This window comes from Suricata suricatta, unplaced genomic scaffold (assembly GCF_006229205.1).
Source record: "Suricata suricatta isolate VVHF042 unplaced genomic scaffold, meerkat_22Aug2017_6uvM2_HiC HiC_scaffold_27, whole genome shotgun sequence".
Taxonomy (NCBI): domain Eukaryota; kingdom Metazoa; phylum Chordata; class Mammalia; order Carnivora; family Herpestidae; genus Suricata; species Suricata suricatta.
The window spans coordinates 831-22,845 of NW_021872658.1; the positions used below are offsets into that span (position 1 = coordinate 831).

The 22,015-nt window shown below is 41.4% G+C and overlaps 1 protein-coding gene across 2 annotated transcripts; it reads left to right on the plus strand.

Moving 5' to 3' along the window:
- The first annotated feature begins 344 nt into the window (after window positions 1–344).
- Window positions 345–19,159, plus strand: LOC115284942 (F-box only protein 40). 2 transcript variants are annotated; one of them, XM_029931387.1, is made up of 4 exons: window positions 345–766; window positions 12,113–12,156; window positions 13,214–15,127; window positions 17,753–19,159. In XM_029931387.1, exons 2-4 carry the CDS (start codon window positions 12,142–12,144, stop codon window positions 17,966–17,968), a joined length of 2,145 nt encoding a protein of 714 aa, XP_029787247.1. In that variant the 5' UTR covers window positions 345–766; window positions 12,113–12,141; the 3' UTR covers window positions 17,969–19,159. The 2 variants fall into 2 exon arrangements, with proteins under 2 accessions (XP_029787247.1, XP_029787248.1); XM_029931388.1 differs by having other exon boundaries at window positions 12,113–12,144.
- Window positions 19,160–22,015: the final 2,856 nt, after the last annotated feature.

A 22,015-nucleotide genomic window follows, 5' to 3' on the forward strand; every position in this document is an offset into this window, starting at 1 on the left:
AGACAGTTTACTTCACTAAACCTCTGTCTCCTCATCTGTAAAAAGAGGAAGCTGGACAAAGTAAAAGTGAAGCCTCCTCCCACCTCAGATTTTCCCACACTGGACTTAACTCTGTGCCTGATTTCTGACTTAGAAACCCTCCCTTTCCCAGCCGTGGGGGAAGGAAGAGGGCCAGGAGAGGACAGCCACTTACTTGTCATGACAAGAAATAGGAGAAACAGAAACAGGACCACATGTCACTTGCACAAGTTGCTGCTTCAGCCAGTGATGGGTTTAGGTGAAAAGCACGGTTATAATTAGAGCAGCAGGCTGGCCTGAATGCTCCTCCAGCCACAGTGAGCACAGCTGGATCTGTCGACTGCATGCACAGGAGTCTGAGACGCTGCTTCGGCCTTGGAAACGATCCTTCTTAAAAGGATTTGCCTCCTTCCTCAAGGGAAAGAAAACCTATTGATATAAAAGCTTATTTCCCTTCCGGCTTCCCCTGCTAAATGCTACTTCAGTAGAGACCAAGTGTTGATGAATACGGGGGAAAGAAAAAAATCGTAACCTGAGCCTGGTCACATTGCCCCTTGTGATATAGTTTTATTTTTAACTTTGAAACACTTGAACTATTTCTGTTGAAGTTTTCTCTCCTTTCCCTGCCTCCTCAACAGAACTCTGTCCTCTGCTGCAGCTGATGCACCCTGGTCACTTCCTGCGATCTGCTTGCTCACAATCAAGGGACACAGGTGCTGCAGATGCTGACTCAGCCCGGGCCATTAAGGTAAGCTGTTTAAATGTGAGCAGGTGCAACAGGGAGACATTCGGAGTGGTGAAAATGGAGATAGAAGCTGGGCTGCGCATCACCTTTTTGCTCTGAACAAGAAGATTATTAAGTGAATTAGTCAGATGTGGAGAGGGGGTTGGCTTTGAGAATGAGAATTGGCCATATGTAACTCCCGTTTTAAATAAAAAATCTTAGAGCAGAAAGAAATTACCTGCTTTCTGACAGTTTATGTTCTTTCTTCTACAACCACCCAAAGTGGCTATCTGCTATCTCTAAAGTTATACAGTAGTGGTGGGAGGGGGGTTGGGACAGGGTGGAGGAGATGGTGAGGGAATAGGTGGAAAGACCAGACACCAGGATTTCTATTTTCTAAAGTCCAAGTTCTATGACCTTTTCACCAATCAGCATTTTCTATGTTAACAGAAAGTCATTCTATGTATCTTAAGTTCCATCCCATGTCACACTACCGATTCATAATGTAGCACAATTATGTTCACTGCATGTACTATTTAAACTCTGTTTATAGAACTTAAAACCGGTTTTTCTTTAACAATATTCCCTAAATGTGGTTCTCTGCTCTCCAAATCTCTTGAATCCAAAATGCATCCATGGAATAGAAGTGAAAGTATTTCACAAATTGACAAATTTATACAGGCTTTTGCACACAAATCAAAATTATTACAAACTTGGAGCTTGTACATCCAGAGGGACAAAAGGAAAATGACGAATGATACTAGAAGTAGCAAAAGCTTTAAAATGTAGGTTATTTCTAGTTTTTGAAATAACTGCATAGCGTTGCATGTACAGATAAATTGTCAGGGGTAAGGGTGCAGTGTTTATTTTCTCATTTCCCTCTGAGCCTTGCTTTAATGTTCAAAGTTCAGCTAAGGACATCCTAGGAAGTAGCCTATGCAGCAAAAGGGAATCTGTACACTCTGAACTTTGCGGTGTACAGGCTAAAGCTACCAGTGCCAAGTAAAAGGAGACCTACTCAGATACCCTAACTCCTGGATTCCTTCCTTCTTGCCTCTGTAACCTCCAGGCATGTCCCCGAACTGTGCAGTAGATGTCTAGATTATAATTACCCCTGTTTTCCAGGCACAATGTATTGTCTAGGACTAACTTCATTTAATTTTGTCAGTGTTTCTACGGCACCAATGTCTTCAAGGTATATTCTGGGATACTGTGCTGGCAAGAGTGGGGCATGGTGGTTTAGGAGTCACCAAACATACAGGCTGCCTCACAGCTACCCCAAGATACTCTGGCTAATTAGCACTTTCTTGGCCAATACAAAAGAGTAATTAAAAATACTGATACCAATAACACAAGCATCAGATATGAGAATTAACTAGGGTATAATGAAAATGCTGGACTCAAAAAAAATTAAAAAAAAAAGAAAATGCTGGACTCATAGCCCAGAAACCCAGGATTGTGGACCCAGATATGGGAATTATCATCAGCTAACTGGTTGTGTTAAAATCTCAAGAGGCAAAATGATTACTTTAGTTTTAACTTTATACATTTTTCTTTCCCTAGAATTAAATATGTCCATAGAAGGGGAACAGGTTAACGGTGTATAATTAAAGAAACTAATTAATTGGGTAACAGGTTAAGGGTTGAAGAACATCTCTGACCTTTAACTTTTGACCTTGTCACTTCCACAGAAGATAAGCCTCAGGAATAAATAATTATCACCAGGACGAGCCACATGAGGAGGCAAAATAGTTAGTTGCTGATATCATGTGAGGGGTGCTGAAAGGGGCCCTTGCCTAAAAATATCTCTCTGACATCAACCCTGTTTGCCTACTAATTTTAAAATTATAGTAAAGAATGTTAAAGCTATTATCTGTTAATCCCATTCTCTTTTGCTTGAGTCAGTGATTAAATATACCTGCTATATGCTTTCTCATGACCTTGCTGGCCAGTGACAGTCAGGCGCCACCTCTTCCGCATTCTTTCAGGCTCTGTCCTATTTTGCCCTTGGCTCCATGTGAGCTGCCCACATGCCCTTGGCCACCACCACGACACAGGTAGCTCTACACGGCATTGTGGTTTCTACAGAATTCTATTATATCAAGGTGGGAAGCAAGAGAAAGACACTTCACTTTTTTCTAGGCCTCAGTTTCTCATGTACTAAATGAAGAGGTTAAACTAACTAGACACTTTCCTTTCAAAGAGAGGTTCTTAGACCATCAACATGATCAGGAGCTTGTTAAATGGTAAGACCCTCGGGCCCCACCCCAATCCTACCAGATCCAAATCTGCGTTTTAAAAAAGATTGCCCAGGTGATTCCTACACACAGGGAAGATTGAGAAGCTCCAAAGTAGAGAATTTGTGGTTATGTGCCTCATCCAGATTTCTGATTTAGGACTGCAAGGATTTAGAACAAGTACTACAACCTCCTGAAAACAATTCTGGCAGCATTCAGAGCGTCTATTATTTTTTTAAATTTATAATAGTTATTGTAAAATTGGTTTCCATATAACACCCAGTGCTTCGCCCAAGTGCCCCCCCTCCATGACCATCACCCCCTTCCCCCCTCCCCCTCCTCCTTCAGTCCTCGGTTCGTTTTCAGTATTCAATAGTCTCTCATGATTTGTGTCCCTCTCTCTCCCCAACTCTCTTTCCCTCTTCCCCTCCCTATGGTCCTCTGTTAGGTTTCTCCTGTTAGACCTATGAGTGCAAACATATGGTATCTGTTCTTCTCTGCCTGACTTATTTTGCTTAGCATGACACCCTCAAGGTCCATCCACTTTGCTACAAATGGCCATATTTCATTCTTTCTCATTGCCATGTAGTGTTCCATTGTGTATATATACCACATCTTCTTGGTCCATTCATCTGATGATGGACATTTAGGCTCTTTCCATGTTTTGGCTATTGTTGACAGTGCTGCTATGAACATTGGAGTACATGTGCCCCTAGGCATCAGCACTTGTGTATCCCTTGGGTAAATCCCTAGCAGGGCTATTGCTGGGTCATAGGGGAGTTCTACTGATAGTTTTTTGAGGAACCGCCACACTGTTTTCCAGAGCGGCTGCACCAGTTTACATCCCACCAACAGTGTAGGAGGGTGCCCGTCTCTCCACACCCTCTTCAACATCTATAGTCTCTTGCTTTCTTCATTTTAGCCACTCTGACTGGTGTGAGGTAGTATCTCAGTGTGGTTTTGATTTGTATTTCCCTGATGGTGAGTGACACTGAGCATTGTTTCATGTGCCTATTGGCCATCTGGATGTCCTCTTTGGAGAAGTGTCTGTTCAGGTCTTCTGCCCATTTCTTCACTGGATTATTCGTTTTTCAGGCGTCTATTTTAACTCAAGCCAGCAGAAGTCTTTTCCATTCAGTTAAGGCTACATTCACCTAGTCACATTGAAAACATTTCTTTTTCTTAAAAAAAAAAAGTCCCAAATTAGCATACATCTGACATCATTACAACTTTCCCCTAAATCTGTTTCAAATTGCTCTCACACAGCTCTTTCAAAATGCTGTTTTCTTTAGGGTTGTATTTGATTTCATTCAATTCAGTCCTATTGAATAAACATGTAGTTCCAGGAACACATTGGCAATACTCACTCTCTCAGTATCTCAGAAATTCTTGTCTACATTCCTTGAGGGGCATTGTGTTCTCCTTTGGGATTCCAGTCCGAGCCCCTTTCCCACCCAAACACACTCTTCCAGCCAGATAACTTCTGTTTCATTGATGGCCTTCATCCCTGAGCTCCCTGTCACAGCAACTTCCCTTAGTGGGTACTGACCCTGCAGCCCATGGCAAGAGAGAAGCCAACTTTAGCTGACACCTTCCCTTTTTGCTTAATGAATAGAATAATGTATGTAGGTACAAATAAAAATGACAAACTTAGGCCTAGGAAACAAAGATGCCTCAATCTGCCTTTGTGACATCTGAAAGGTCTTCTGGCCTGGATGCAGTACTGTTTGAATTCCTAAGAGCTTCAGGAATGAATGTGGTGAATACAAGGTACCATAGTTGGGGGATTTTAGTGGGACTCACATTCCTATGGGACTAAGGTAAGACTTTTTTCTTAAATGCAGTTTGAGGATGATTTAGCAGGCAGTGGAACATAAGCTACATTGGCCTGATGGAGAACTGAACACTGAAAGGCCAGCCAAGAGTGGCAGGAGTGATGCAACGGGAAGACATAAAGACTTGGGTGCAGAAGTGACCATGGAAATGACCTTCCTCATAAGGGAAGGACTAACAATTGAGTGACACTTTCTCTACTTTATCTCATTTGTCATAATCCTCTGGGTTATTATGAATTCAATTTTATCAATGAGTAAATTAGCTTTAGGGAAATTAACTTCCCAAAAATTACTTAGCTAACACATAACAGTGTTTAGAATTTACTTTAAATTCAGGGTATCAGGTAAGGCCTTCACAAGAGGTAACATATAAGCTGAAATCTAAACAGCAAAAAGGAGCCTATAACACAAAGAGCAAAGGGAGAATTTTGGTAGAAAAAAACAACACAAAGTCCCTATACTGGACTAAGTGACAAGACTAGACCTAAGTGAGGGGCACCTGGGTTGCTCAGTTGGTTGAGCGTTCAACTTTGGCTCAGGTCATGATCTCATGGTTCGTGGGTTCAAGCCCTGCATTGGTCTCTGTGCTGACTGCTAGCTCAGAGCCTGAAGCCTGCTTCAGATTCTGTGTCTCTTTCACTCTCTGCCTCTCCCCTGTTCATGCTCTGTCTCTCAAAAATAAACAAAATGGGAAAAAATTAAAAATTAAAAAAAAAGACTAGACCTCAGTGGTCAAGGGAGAGGTGAGGTAAAGGAGGTCAGCAGGGCACACTGATGTAGGACTTCGTGGGCCAAGATAAAGTTGTCTGAGTTTACTCCTTGTGATGGGAATCCACTGGAGATTCTAAGTGGGAATAATGACCTAGTGTTAAAAGTTATTGAAATCACTCTTTCTGCTGATGAATATAGATTACAGAACACAAGATGGGAAGGGTCGAGCTGACTATAGGCTTTTGCACCAGACTGGATGACCACGATGGTGCTTGGATCTAGGCAGTGGTGGTGGAGATGGGAAGAATTGGACAGAACTGTCCACTGCCCTTTCAGATCTCTTCCCAAGGGCTTCCTACCTAACTGGGCAGTAGTTCCTTTGTGATTGAAAGCACAAAATCAACCAGCTTCTAGCTCAGTGGTTCTTAAACTTGAGCTTACAACAGAATCAGCTGGATGCAATAGTTCTGATTCTGTAGGTCTGATTTGGTAGGGTCCAAAAATTTACATTTTTAACCAGTTGCTAGGTAATACTGATACTGTGGGTCAGTATGCAGGTCATTTTAAGGGCCACTGCCCTAGCTGACTCACCTTTTCTATTAATTTACTCCTCTCTGAGTGGTCCACACAGCACCACAACCTGCATCAAATGTTTCTCCCCTGGCAGGTTCTAACTTATCCCCTATTTTTTGTAAAGAAATATCTAGCACTTAGACTCATGTACCTGGTTCTTCCATCTACTCACATTCCAATTAAATTGCATCCGGTAAAACCAGTAAAATCTAGTACTGTGTAGACTTTTTAAACAATTTAAGTCTAAATTATATTATTTTGACTGCTATCTCCTCTATCTAGGGCAACTTTAAAACATTTGAGGAGAGTGTTTCAGAGACTGTTTTGACCATAGACTTCACTGAAGGTCATTTTTAAGAGGAGAGAATGTATTGCCTTTTCAGACAGGAAGTAAGAATTATTTATTTAAGTTTGTTTATTTGTTTTGAGAGAGAGACAGAGATGGAAAGAGAATCCCACGCAGTCTCTGCACCGTCAGCGCAAAGCCTGACACAGGGCTCAAACTCACTGTATGTAGGTCATGACCTGAGCCCAAATCAAGAGTCAGATGCTTAACTGACTGAGCCACCCAGGCACCCCAGGAGGTAATAATGTAAAGGTGAACATAAGAGCATAGAAACTGAAGGAGGAAATGGCACCTGGATAAAAATCGTTTTTGTCATTGAATTTTGTCAAATTTTTCAACCGTGAAGAGTTTCTATGACGTATGTTCTTTAATTTAGTAGGTTTTGAGTTTAAATCTCAGAATCTATATTATACTACAGATTCTAACCTAAAAACTTTACTTTCATATTTGTACCACCTCAAATGCAAAGCCATGGGACCTGGATACTTTTTGTATTTCCTCTATTCAGATGGGCACAGTATGGAATATGGTCCAGACAAAGACAAAAAAAAAAAAAAGTCATCAGAGGATGAAGGTACTTCTTATGAACTTCCTATCAATAAAGAACATCCAGTTTCTCTATAGTCTGGAAAGATTATATATGTAGACACTTTCTGTGCCCCAAATGGAGGAAGGGAGGCTCTTCCCCTGTTGGGCTCTAGTCAAGGGCTTGCTTTCTTCCCAAATCACGGGGATAGACCACATGTCTCTGTGGGTTTCTGTGGGACACAGTGTGATGTAGCAAAGAGTACAGAGTTTGAAGCCAGACAAACCTAGGCCTCTTTGTGTTCCACTGTAAAGTGTAAAGGGTAATACCCACATCACATAGCTTTTGTGAGGATTAAATAAGGTGTTACTTAAAGCACATGGTAGGCCCTAAAATCTTATTTTCCTTTCTCCCTGACATACAAAATGCAGAAAAGCTACTCAGTTTAGGAAAGTCAGACAAACACCATGGAGGATAAGGATCCAGTCACTGCACTGGAACAGAGATTAGAGGACCACATCATCGTATGTCACAAGATAACCAATGCTACATATAAGTTGATCAATTTAGGGCAAGATCAACTGGCTACAACCTAAGTTGATCAGTCAAGTATTCAAGTTTGTCTGGCACTAAGAGGCTTTCTGGGATCGGGAACATTCAGAGCTAAAACGAAGAGAGTCCCAGCAAACCAGGATGATTGGTCATAATGCTTACCCAGCAATAATTAGACAATCAAGAATTTTGAATTGTCCTTTATCTCAGTGGGAACAATTTCCCCTAGATATACATCAAAAGGTTCGGATATGATTTTTTATACCCTTCAGCTATATTTATCTTTCTTCTCCCCTCCACTGTCAAATTTCTCCAAGAGTGGTCTCCACTTACTGTGTCTTTCTGCTCAGTACGTGTCCTCTCTCAAAGTCACTTATTTGGTGTAGCTCCAGAGCCTGGCAGAAGATCTTTAAATAGCATCATTAAAAACAAAACAAACAAAAGAAACAGCATCTTTATTCCTGTGTGCATTGGGTTTTTTTTTTTTTCTCTTAAAGGGTCATTTTCAAGTAACTTCAAAGACAGAGCAATAGGGCTCTACCACAAATGTTTCCAGTTTCAATAGCACTATTCCAAAGAAACTATACTTTATAATGCTGAAGGATAAGAAATGATTAGGCTTAGAGTTCATCACCACTCTCCCTCCAGACAAACATATCCCTGCTGCTGGGGCTGAGTTGTCACTACACACACAGAGCACACAAAACTAGGTAGGCCTGTTTGTCCCTTCATAGAAATTTATCTCAACTTTGTGACAGAACCAAGGTGGCAAATACGTGGTTGGACAGTCCTGCTGCTGGTAGCTTCTTTCACTTAGCCTTATTCCATTTATGATCTGCTTCTTCTTTCCCATGGAAAAACCAGTAGGGGACTCTGAATCATCCAGACTGCATCTTTATTCATGAGTGTCTTTTATGAATAGAAAGCAGATGATCACACTCTACCAGCCAGGCCACAGGCCCTGCCAACATTGGAATGTGTATTTAATGGCTTCCCCTCCCCTCCAAGCAAACACTACATTTTGCGTGGCAAGGGTCCCATCACACAGCTGAAATGCCACATTTGCTCTGGCAAGAGCTCTCTGGGGATCTGCCATGAGCAGTAGCATTGTTATCATTGTTCTTAATCTTGAGGCAGCACTCGAGGCTATAACACACCATTTCCTTTACATGGGGCCACATAGTTCTGACTCTTAGCTCTCTGGTTTTCCTTCTCTGGCTCTACTTCTCCCCTCTGTCATGAAAGTAGTCATACTCAGCTCTGTACTTCACAGCTCAGATACCTATTCTATGCTCTTCTCTTTCCCATTATGGCTTCCTCTCTCACTTCTAAGTGAACAGTTCTCAAATCTGCATCTCTCCACTCTACCCTTATCTTCCCATCCTCATGATCTGTCATCACCTTAAAAACTTGTATTAAACTTGCCAGGATCATCTTTCCCCCAAAACAATTCCCTCTTCAGACTTCTGTTTTTCTCATAATTACACCCAATATTCTCTCTTCCTGGTTCAAAATCTTGGCATCAACTTTGATTCCTCCTCTTTCCCCATCTCCAGGCAGAAAACAAAGTGCCGTGATTCCCTTGCAATGCCTACTGTCTGCCTCATCTTATCGAGTTCCACACCATCAGTCCTGCCCTACAGCTTTATTGCCCTCCATGATGCAGTTTCTTACTCCAAGTCCCTCCACACTGTCCCTCCACTGCTGGTTAACACCCAGTCACAGTGTTAAATCGCCCCCCTTATTGAGCAACCAAATATTTCCAGATGCTTTAGCCTCACATTTACAAATTTCCACAATAAGTCCATGGTGGACTTCCCCCAGCCGCCCACCTCCCCCCAGGAATGATCAATCTAGAATATAGCAGGAGTCTAACTGAATGTTAAATTATATGGTAAATGCTCCAATAGCTGGACTCTTGCATCCGAAAGATGTCCTCTTGCCCAATCCTATCCTTCTCCACCTCAGTCCAGCCCTCACAGCCCTTCACTCTGCTCAATTCCCTCTCTGGCTTTAACACCTTGGTTTATCTTTTCCTGGGCCCTGACTCTGCTTGATGTTCTTGCTTGGGGCTTCTCACCTGCCTCCCGATTCAGGGTATTAGGGATACAGAGCTATCTGCCATGATCCCTCTTTCATGATCCCTCAGAAGGCCTAGTGCATAAGAATCAGATGGGTAATGTGTTAAGGATGTGAATTTCAGATACAGCCCTCACTTAAGTCTGAGGTGCAGCCAGCATAGCAGTGCAGTCCAAAAGAACTTTCTATGCAGATGGAAATGTTCTGTTTTGTGTTGTCCAATAGAGTAGCTACTAACCACATGTGACTATTGAACACTTTAAGTGTAGCTAGTATGACCAAAAAATTGAATCATTAATTTCTTTCCCTTTGATTAATTTAAATTTAAACAGCTACATGTGGCTGATGGCTGCCATTGTGAACAGTGAAGATTAATCGATTTAACAAACATCAGAACTGATTCTTCTTAGCAATAATGCTGAAGAACTACTTAAACAACCAGTGTGATACTTACGCTCCCTTAATGACACATTGTAGGTAATCAACAAATGTTTGTTGAAGGGTTGGGTGAACAAATGAATACATGAACAAATTTGAATATAATTTCCTTGAGATTTAAGGCTGTCTCTTCTGGAAAAGAAAGTTGAGGGGACTTTTCCAAATTAAAAGAGGCTAAAAAGACTTACCAACCAAATGTAATAAATTTACCTTAAAGGGACCCTGGTTCCAAAGTTAAATTAAGAAAAAAATATTGGAGACATTTTTTAGGATAATTGGATAAATTTGAATACAGACAGCATATTACATGATTTTGAAAATATTTTTTAGTTTTCTTAGGTGAGATAATGTTATTCCAATTACAAAGTTAAATTTCTTTAGTGTTGGAAAATATGTGCTGAAGTACTGAGGGATGATGAGGTGTCATGATATCAACAACTTATTTTCAAGTGGTTTGGTAAAAAATGTGTGTGTGTGTGTGTGTGTGTGTGTGTGTGTGTGTGTGTGTAGAGGCAAAGAGAGAAAGCAAAAATGGCAAAATGTTACCTTTAAAATCTAGATAGAGTATATTTGGGTGTTCATTGTATATGTTCTTTCACCTTTCCTGCATATTTGAAAATTTTTTAAGTTATAGGAAAATTCACCCACAATGAATTGGCAAAACCTAAAGTAAAATAAAATTTCAAAATACTGTATTTTGTGACTTTTGGGTGCTAACTCCACCCCACCCCACCCCACCCCACTCCATCTGAGACTAACATAGTGCTGACATTGTGCTGCAAACTCTGTAGACCAGGTGCTGCAAAGTGGTGACCTACAGATTCTGTGTAGTTTGCATACATGTTTTTCTTGGCCCAAATAGAGGTTGTGTTTGTTTTAATTAAGTTAGTTGCCAACCTTAACATTCCAAGAATTTTTATCATGATATATTATGTAGCAAAATGTTTTGCAGTGTAATGAAATATAAAGCACTTATGTTGGGGGCACCTGGCTGGCTCAATTAGCAGAGCATGCAACCCTTGATATCTTGAGTTCAAGCCCCACATTGGGTGTGAAGCCTACTTTAAAAGTTGTAAAAAAAATAAAATAAAAATAAAACACTTATTTTATAATAGTGAACATGTATAGATCATCTCCTATAAGACAAGTACTATTCAAAGAGTTTCAGATTTTTAATTCATTTACTCCCCACAAGAGCACTATGAGATAGGCACTATTCTTATTCTCCCTTTACAGATGGGGAAAACGATGAACAAAGAGATTAAGTAACTTTCTAAAAGTTTCACAACTATGAACTTGTAGTGCAGGTTGAATCTTACGTAGATGGCTTCCTAACTACTATACTTTACTGCCACTCACAAAAGTCTGCATCCCCAGTTTCTCTGGAAAAATCAGATGATTTGGCAACATATTCCCACATGGGACCAACTGACCAGAGCCAATGAGCTACATTCTCCTGAAGGCAGGGCATCTTCCCTTCTGCTTGCCAGAGTCCCCATTCTGCCTGCTTCTGGGGCCTTGGGATCTGACCCCTGCTCTAGCCACAGCACAGATGAATTCAGCAGGGTGAAGGACAGATGATGGATACATCACAGACACTTACACTCTGCCGTAGACCAAGCTGGATATCAGGCTGACTTGTCTGTGGGCGTGAAGCTCTAATGGGAGAGAAAGCTACAAGGTTAACTTGGGCCAGATGTGTATGTGTGGTAGTGAAGGGAGGCATGGCTGGGTGGAATGTCAGAACAAGTGTTGGTAGGCAGTGGAGAAAAAAGTTACAGGAACCAAAAGGTAAGATGCCCACCCCACCAGAGGGCTGTGTGTGTCAGTGAAAAGAGCATGGGCTAGCTTGGCCCAGGATTCCATCACTTATCAGCTGTATAACCTTGGACAAGTTATTTAATTTCTCCAGCTTCCATTTCCTGGGCTATAAAATGGGGGCAGTGACATGTACTTCCAGGGTGATTAAAGGAATTAGAGTATGTGAAGTCTCTTTGCCTCTTGTTAATATACATAACCAAAATACTTTTCTTACTAATCATTCATATTCATATTTTCATGTTTCCCCCCTAGATTTATAAAGTAAGAAGAATTAAGAAGCTATGGTGAGTACCCAGGTGATTACTGAATTTTCGTCGTTCAGGGGTCCAGATCTGGCTTCATTAACCTGTAGCCCAAGCACTTGATGACATTTATTGACATTTGGCCAAACCAGAGATGCTACAGCAGAACCTAGAAGAAACTGGCATGAAGTAGGGGAAATGCAGTCAGCTGAGAAATATTTGTGAGAATATACTTTCACTAAAACTTTAAAAATGAAAAACCCAAACATCCAGCAATAAACTAAGTGACTGACAATTCCTTCATTCAGCAAATTGATTACTTACAATGGTCCAGGTTCTGGAGATACAGATGTGAACAAAACTAGACATAGCCCTTGTCCTCCCAGCAGTAGGTAGCTAGTTGGTTAAATAAATAACAGCACACCACTCTGGACTATTACACTGCCATGATGAAGACAGTTTTCAAAGAATCATTAATAAAACAGCCTAGTCTTATATTGTAATAGTAAGTTAAAAACAGGATGAAGAATTGTATTCATAGTATTAACAAGATAATATAATTACCCATAATCCACAACTCAAAAACAATTATCAACATTGTAGTGCATTACATTCAGCTTTTTCCTTCTCTATTCTTTAAAAAAAAATTTTAATGTTGATTTTTTTGAGAGAGAGACAAGTAAGAGTCAAGGAGAGGCAGAAAGAGGGAGACACAGAATCCAAAATAGGCTCTAGGCTCCAAGCTGTCAGCACACAGCTCAATTCAGGTCCCATACCCACAAACTGTGAGATTATGACCTGAGCTGAAGTTGGACACTTAACGGACTGAGCCACCCAGGCTCCCCTTTCTTTTTCTATTCTAAACACATCTACTATATAAATAGAATAAACTATTGGAAAATGAAGAAAAGAGAGTTGGTAGTTGTTATTTTTGGGTTGTGAGATTATTAGTGATTTTTGTTTTCTTCTCTATGATTTTGTAGATTGTCCAAGGTTCCTATAATAAGTATGTATTAAACAGAAAAGAAGCCAATTAAAACACAGTCACAGACGTTCATAGAGCTTTTCTTTCCCATTTGTTTTCTCTTTCCTCTGGCTTTGGTGTCTCCAGGGTAGGGCACGCAGGCCTTCATCTGGGCAGCACAGGCATTGTGAGAAATGCTTCGACCGTCACTGCCACATTCCTGTGGAGCCTGATGTCTCCTGTCTGGTGATAAACTGCCACCTGTCCTGTGGTGCTACCTTCCACATGTGCAAAGAGGCAGAGCATGAGCTCCTCTGCCCTCTAGAGCAGGTTCCATGCCTCAACTCTGAATATGGTTGCCCCCTTTCCATGTCCCGCCACAAGCTGGCCAAGCACTTGCAAGTGTGCCCTGCCAGTGTGGTCTGCTGCTCCATGGAGTGGAATCGCTGGCCAAATGTGGACTCTGAAACAATCCTTCATGAGAACATCATGAAAGAGACCCCCAGTGAGGAATGTTTGGACACAGCCCTGGCCCTCCAGGACCAGAAGGTCCTTTTTAGATCTCTGAAAATGGTAGAACTTTTCCCAGAAACTAGAGAGCCCACTGAGGAGGAACCTACCACAAATGGTGAAGCCACTTGGGAGGAAATGGGAGGAGCAGTGGGTGGAGTAGATGCTGGGTTGGTACCACATGGATCTCTGCCAGCAACTAATGGAGAAATGATAGAGCTAAGTCAAGAAGAGCGAGAGGCTTTAGCCAAAACCAAAGAAGGGATGGACCTGGCGAAGTTTGGCAAGTGGGAAAATATATTCAGCAAAGAGCATGCAGCCTCTGCTTTAACAAGTACATCAGTGAGCTGTGACAGCAATAGCAGGAACAGCCCAGGAAAAGAACAGGTTTCCAATGGCAATAACGTGATAGGGGAGGATGCTCTCCAAGAGAAAGAACCACAGGAAAAACAGAAGCAGCAGGACATTAATGCAGCAGTGGAAAAGACAGGCCTCGCCCCTTGGCAGGATGGTGTTCTGGAAAGACTGAAAACAGCTGTGGATGCAAAGGACTATAATATGTATCTGGTGCACAATGGAAGGATGCTTATTCATTTTGGTCAGATGCCTGCTTGTACGCCTAAGGAGAGAGACTTTGTTTATGGCAAACTTGAGGCTCAGGAAGTAAAGACTGTTTATACCTTCAAAGTTCCCGTGAGCTACTGTGGGAAGCGGGCTCGCGTTGGAGATGCCATGCTGAGTTGTAAGCCAAGTGAACACAAGGCAGTAGATACCTCAGATTTAGGGGTCACTGTGGAGGACCTGCCCAAATCAGATCTCATCAAGACCACCCTCCTGTGTGCTTTAGAAAGAGAGCTTAAAGGGCATGTCATTTCCGAATCCAGGAGCATTGATGGTCTGTTCATGGATTTTGCTACACAGACATATAATTTTGAGCCAGAACAGTTTTCTTCTGGGACTGTGCTGGCTGACCTCCTAACCACTGCCAACCCAGGGGGACTCCATGTGGAACTCCACAGTGAGTGCGTGACCAGGAGACATAACAAGAGCAGCTCTGCCTTTACTTTCACTTGCAACAAATTCTTCAGGAGGGATGAATTCCCCCTACATTTCAAGAATGTCCACACAGACATTCAGTCATGTCTCAATGGCTGGTTCCAGCATCGATGCCCTCTTGCCTACTTGGGATGTACTTTTATTCAAAACCATTTCCGTCCTCCAGGACAAAAGGCAAAAGTGATTTATAGTCAGGAGCTCAAGACCTTTGCCATCAAGCCAGAGGTTGCTTCAGAGCTGAGTGAGAGAAAGAAGAACAACCATCTCTCAGGCTGTGGAGCAAAAAGTCAGAAATCTCTCACTAGCCTGCCTCTGGAGGTTTTGCAATACATTGCTGGGTTCTTAGACAGCATCAGCCTGTCCCAACTTTCCCAGGTGTCTGTGCTGATGAGAAATATCTGTGCTACTTTGTTACAAGAGAGAGGGATGGTCCTCCTACAGTGGAAGAAGAAGAGATATTCTCATGGAGGCACCTCCTGGAAAGTCCACAGAGAGGCAAGTAAACTCTTACTCATTTATTCATTCATTCAACAACTATTTAATAAGAGTTTTCTATGTGTCAAGCACTGTACTAGACACTGGCAATGTACTAGGTTACTAATTTCTAAACCCAAGGAGGTCAGTCCAGGGAAGATAGACCTATAGACATATAAATGACAATACAAATGTAGTACCTGTTTATCTCTGTGTACGTGTCCTGGATATCTTCTGCTTGCTCACATGATTCATTCTCCAACACTGTCCACTGTGATCAGTTCTCCCAGGAGGCTGATCTCTACAGACTGCCTCAATCAGCAGCCTTCCCCCCCAGCTTCCCATTGGGCTAATCAAATGGGAGTGTATCAGCAGGAAATGGGAGGGAGGAAGACTGAGTTGATGTATCTATTCTTCTGGCTTCCTCCCTGCACGCATCCTCCCCCTCTATGACACTTAGCACTGGCCACGTCCCTCCATTGAAGGTGACTGTTTCAGGTGGCTTTCTCCACACAGTTACTCATTCTGGGATCTGATGACCTCTGTTCTTCCTTTTCAAGCCTAGGATATTAATGTTCTAGATTGTTACTGGCCTGGTTACTGCACTATATCCTGTGGCTTTCCTATACCCTGCCCATACATTTGTATATCTTTTTTTTTTTAATTCTCTTCAAATTATCCAATTTAACTGTGCCATCAGTTCCCCGCTTGGACTCCAGTACAGTATGCCAACAAATTCTCCTCAGTCTCATATCAAGTAATTTTTTAAAAAGGAGTTTTTGCCTTTGTTAATGGCATTTTGAAATTCTAAAATAATGTGGTCCACTGATCTCTCCTGTTTCAAATATCTATTTACTTTCTAAAAAAAACTCCTGTAAATCAAAGAATCTTTTTCTTTGGAAAAATCTTATTCCTTTTTCCCAGCCACGTTTTGCTTGCTGAACTGCATCATAACTTCTTTCAGTTTATAACATACAGAAGTGAAACTCCTAATTCATCATATCCGAGATGTCCTTAGCATCCTTTCCCATGATAAATATTTGGTAATATGAACCACAAATTAATGGTGTCCATTTAGCCCAATAATTCCATAATCTCATTGTTGAATTTCTTCCCAAAATGTGGGTGTGTGCAAACTGGCACTGGGGAGTTAGAGTTGTTTAAAGCATCTTGTATGTTTTCCATTATTTATTCCTTGAGCGGTTCTCTTAAAAAAATAATTCCATGTGTTAAATAAACACTGACTTCCACCCATCCACCTGTTAGGGATAAACATGAATGACACTGAGATCCTGCCCTCAGAAACTATATAGTCTAGAACTGTCTAATATCTTTCTCTATAAAATCAGATGCAAACAATTTAATTTACATACTAGAAATTCCATTAGTTTTTGGCTCATGTTTGTCCCCAATTCAATGATTGCTGACCACTCTTGAAAATTATTTGGGACAAACTAATTTCCTTTTAGAAAGGAAAAAAGAGAATTTAATTGGAGCTAAAGGATGCTCATATTAAAATGGCTTTTTTTTTTTTTTGAGTAAAAAGGGAAATAGTTCTAAGATCCCAGAAAATACTTTTCTGACATAGGAACAATGAAAAGAAACTGAGGGTGAAGTATCAGCTTGAAAGAGTATCAAGTTATGCCTACCCTCATAGTCAGATTTTAAATTTTTTAATGTTTATTCATTTTTTGAGAGAGAGAAGGGGAGGGGCAGAGGGAGAGGGAGACACAGAATCTGAAGCAGGCTCCAGGCTCTAAGCTGTCAGCACAGAGTCCAATATGAGACTTGAACCTACAAACTATGAGATCATGACCTGAGCCAAAGTCGGATGCTTAACAGACTGAGCCACCCAGGCACCCTTACAAGATTTTAAAACTAGTAACTTTGCCATCACATCCTAGGTGGAAGAGCCAAAAGGGGGTTTGTGTAACAGATACCTGGATTTCTCCTGAGGTTTCTTTTCTAATGTGACTCTTATTGGTTGGGATACTTTTAGTTTTAAACAATACCAACTTAAAATGGCATAAACAATAAAGGGAATTTGGGCGCACATAACTAAAGAAATCCACAGGTAAGGGCTTCAGGTAAGATTTGATCTAGCAGTTCAAAAATGCCCCAAAATGACTTTTTTCTTTCTGTATCTTATCTTTACTTCCTCACTAGTGGCTCCATTCTAAGACACAGTTGTCCCTTGGTGGTCCCTTTTGGCTGCCAGAAGCTCCTAAGATAGCAGTTTCCCAGTTCAAGAACAGAAGGAAAAAGAAAATCTGCTTCTTGATATCTCAAGCAAAAGTTCTAGGGTAGTGTCTCATTGACACTAATCGTCCTGATTTGAACCATGTGTCTATTCCAGAACTAATCACTGTTGCTGGTGGGAGGGTGGTGGGTGGATGTCAATATGCAGATTGCTATAGTCATTTCCATACAATTACATGGCTGGCTGGGAAGATTATCAATTGGAAGGATGGGTTAGGAATTGGATGCTGGGGAAGGAACCAAAAAATGTCTGTGGCAGCCACTAAAATACTCTCTGGAAGCTAAGAACATGAAGGACGGAAAGGTATTTTCTTATACTCTTCAAGTAAAGCCAGCCTGAGCGTATTTCCCCAATGTTCATTTTTGAACTCATATGTTTCCTAACAGATCTGGCAATTCAGCAGCCTCTTCTCCAGAGTCAAGAGCTGGGAGTTTAATGAAGTTGCGTCCATGTCTGAACACCTGAAGGCCTGTCCTTTCAACATTGTAGAGCATAAGACTGACCCAATTCTTCTGACCAGCATGCGTCAACTCCAGGAGCAGACCCGAGAGAGCTTAGTCACCACCTTTAGAGCCAGACCACGAGGAAGACACATCTGCTAAAGATTCAGATGCTGCCATTCTTGGATTCACCCTCTGAGTTACTGAAAGTAGGAGCGTGTGTGGTTTTGAGGACTTTCTTCCATAAACTGTAAATGTGCTTTTCTAGGTGTATGGAGCATGCACTGGCCTAAACCTGAGCAGTTGCACAGGGTCAAAGAATTTCCTAAGCTATGGCTTGTACACTTGCTGTAAGTACTATACTGATAACTTTTTTCCTTCTCCCCGCTCCCCGCTTTTTTTCTAAAACAAATCAATCTGTGGAGAAAAATAGGTAACTTGAGGCCATTTGAAAGATGAGCCTAAGTCTTGGGAGATGAGAGCACAGTGAAATTCCATAACCAGTACAGGCCTATGCTTTTGTGGAGAATGTTTTAATTGATGAGCACTTTCAAATTTATGAGACAGGCAATGCAAGATTGGATCTGAGGTGTGTCTTAGGGCACCCCGCGTGAAGGGCACATGGTTTGACAGTTCTGGAGCTGGGGTTTTCTTGACAGTTTAGTCCAGGTCTTCTTTTAGTCACTCCACTATCTGCAACCCCAGGGAGTCCAAGCACAGCCCAATAAAATGGAGACCTTGACTGAGCACAGCAGCCTTGAGAACACCACAGGCCAAAGAATGAGAGGCAGAAATGAAGCCACAGAGTTTGTTGTGGAGAATCTTGGCAAGATACCGAAAGACAGCCTTGCAAAATAAGGAAAAGTCCGAAAGGCACATTCTATCAATGGAGAAAATTAGCACCAAAAGCCAGAAGCCTACTTTTAAACATGTCAAAAAAATGACTTAAGAGTCAAGATTCTTTTCTTCTTAAAATTACATTCTAAGTCTGGATTAGGGAGAGCAGAAGCATAGTCCAGCACCAGCCTGGGCTAACTGAGATGACTCAAGAAAGGTACTAACACCAGCTTCAGTGTCATGCCAGAATCTACAAGGTAGTCCAGAGAAACCCATACATTTGGAAAAGTCCGGACAAGGCCCACCACAGTTGTTAGATGCCACTTGAGTACCCTGTGGAGAATCATAGGAAGGAACACACCTGAACATAGTGGTTCTCTATAATTTCTCCTACCTATTGCTGTTCATGACTTCAATCTGTCAGAAATTGGTGATACTGTTGGGTTTTGGCAACAAACCGTAAATACTCATGAAAATAGAAGTAAAATAAAAATAGGGGCACCTGGGTGGCTCAGTCGGTTGAGTGTCTGACTTCGGCTCAGGTCATGATCCTACAGTTCATGGGTTCGAACCCCGTGTCAGACTCTGTGCTGATAGCTCAGAGCCTGGAGCCTGCTTCGGATTCTGTGTATCCCTCTCTCTTGCCCCTCCCCTGATCATGATCTATCTCTCTCTATCTCTCAAAAATAAATAAATGTTAAAAAAAAAGAATTAAAATAAAAATACACAATGGAAACTCCCATCACCTAAAGCAGGGTGCTCAGAACTACTGACATTTTGAACTGACCAATTCTTTGCCGTAAGGGACTATCCTGTGTGTTATATATTTAGCAGCAGCCTTGGCCTCTATGCACTAGATACCAGTAGTTCCCCACTCCCACAGCTGTAACAACAAAAAATGTCCCCCGACATTGCTAAATATCCTCTGGATTGAAATCCCTCTGGGTTGAAATCCTTCTGGGTTGAAAACTACCCTAAACAATGTCATACCAGTGGCAATAACTTAGGATAAGCTTTTTAGTACAGCAAAATCTTACATAAGTATCTACAATGGTTATGATTTTATGTAGCTCTTCTTTATTTACTAGATAAGTCTTAGACAGATGTGATTTTAAATTAGGAACCAGATGGAGCTGATTGTTCCATGTGGCTTTATGTCCTTAGGGCATGCGCAAAGAATATATCCTTTCAGCTCAGCTCTCTCCAGATGTAGCAGAAACCAACGTGTTGAGCTATTTATCTTGTTTCTTTCCCTCTCACCTTAATCGGTGCCATTTTCCCAGAAGTCTTCAAACAAATGAGAAAGAAAAAAAAGGACATATATCATGTGGAAGCAGAGAACAAAGAATTCAGACAACAAAAAGAGTCTAGTCAATCTGAATACTTGTTATTGCCTGGGTCTCTCTCTGACCATGGTCCAGAGCTTGTATAGATGAAGTAGATGACACCAGTGAGAAGAGGCAGAAGACATTAAAGCAAGTCCTAGAGTAGAAGCATGCTCATCTTTTCATTATAATGTGCCACCTGGTACTATTTGGTAACATAAGTTTAGTTTTCGTAATCCTTTTTGCTTGGTTTATCTTTCACATTTGTATATAAGGCACCATTTTCTAAAAATACAACTAGAGTATGAGCTATGATTTTATTCACTGAAGATGAGTAACTGGAAACAGCTGAGCACCAAAGTAAGAAAAAAGGAAGAGTTCGCCAGGTCTCAACTCCATGTGTTTTGAATCTAGTCCCCTCCCATATGAAGAAAGAAAGCTCCTAAAGTCCATTCTGGGTTTCTTCTTTTACTAGAAAAAGAGAGAAAGGGGAGCTATTCACCAAGAGAGAGAAAAATCAGGCGCTGCCATTAAATGAATGAAAAATATAGAAAAAGGAGGAGAGCAGAGGGCTTTTCCTTCATACCTGGGCAGCCCAGGGTCCAGGAGAGCTGCTAGAGGACTGCCCATATGGCTCTGTGTGCTAAACACTTATAATTACTCTTTATTTTCCAAGTTGCTGCCTTCAGAGCAAAATTAAATTGATTAACATCATCAAACACATTTCATAAGATATATAATTGTATATGCTGGAGGAAACCAGGGTACTACAGGTATCCACCAGTCTGCACAAACAAGCAAATTTTATGGTCAGATGGCAGTTGGAGCAAAAAGGAAGCCTTTTAGAGATGCCGTGGATTGGACAGAAAAATGACTGGATTCATGAGATGAGGCTATGTTGAGTAGCATGAGCAGAATTATCTGACAGAAGCAAGACAGCTAGACATTGCTTTAGATGAGGAAGCAGCAGACGGGAGTGAAAAGGAATAGGAATAGGAATAGGAGTCTGGACAGGGAGGTGTCTATTTACAGATACCTTGATGAGAAAATCAATCTGGAATAGAGAACAGCAGACATGGAGGGTGAGGTCTGTAGAAGTGAAGTAGAAAAGAAATTTCTGTCTTATAATGAAGGGAAAAATGAAAAGCAAGGTGTAACTTGAAGATGGAACAGGAAACCCATGGTGAAAGTCTGATCTATATGTGATATCAAGTCAAACTGAAGTGAAGAATGAGATTGTGTACATCTATGGTGACTTACCTCTTTGTGCTGGAAATCCCACTGTCTCCAGAAGTGGCAATAAAAGCTGTTTTGCACTCTGGAAAGCTGAATGAGTCTTGTAAGTAAGGTCTAGAGACAGATCTGTGATTCACTGGCACAGAGGTCATTGTGAAAACAAAGTACCATGTGTCTTAAAGGAGAACCAAGGAAGGAGCCTGAGGGATGCAGTGCTCTTGGCACATGAGGAGCTCACCAATTTTATGGAGTCCTAGAATAATTATGGACCATAGCAAATAATCTTAGCTCCTCCTTAAACTCACTGCTTTCTTCATCTTTGCCCCCAAATCCCTGACTTTTATTTTGATTTTTTTCTAAGATCTTCTATTAGACGTTTATGAGCTCAATGGCTCAGGAAAAAAATGGCTGGAAAAACAAACAAACAAACAACAAAAGCAAACAAAAAACCCCACCATACCCAGGCCCTTCAATCTTTCTCATCCCCATAATCTGCTTGGTGATTTGTTTTTTGCTCACTAGCTGTCTAAATGTACTCACCTCTTTTCCAATCTGCCTTGGCCCTGGACCACACAGGACATTCATGAGTTTCCCCTATCTACCTTCTTACATGGCCATCAATTTCAGTCACCCAACTACAAGGAAGCCTGGACTTTCTCTAGTAGAAGCCACTGTCTCTGACTCTGAATCTTCTTAATACCTCATTGGAGCCTGTGTTCTTTTAGCTTTAGTCTTTTTTTGTTGACCAAATCTCCCTTTTCCTCCTTTCAATTTCCCAATTTGTGTTTCTTCCTCAAGAAACATCATGTCC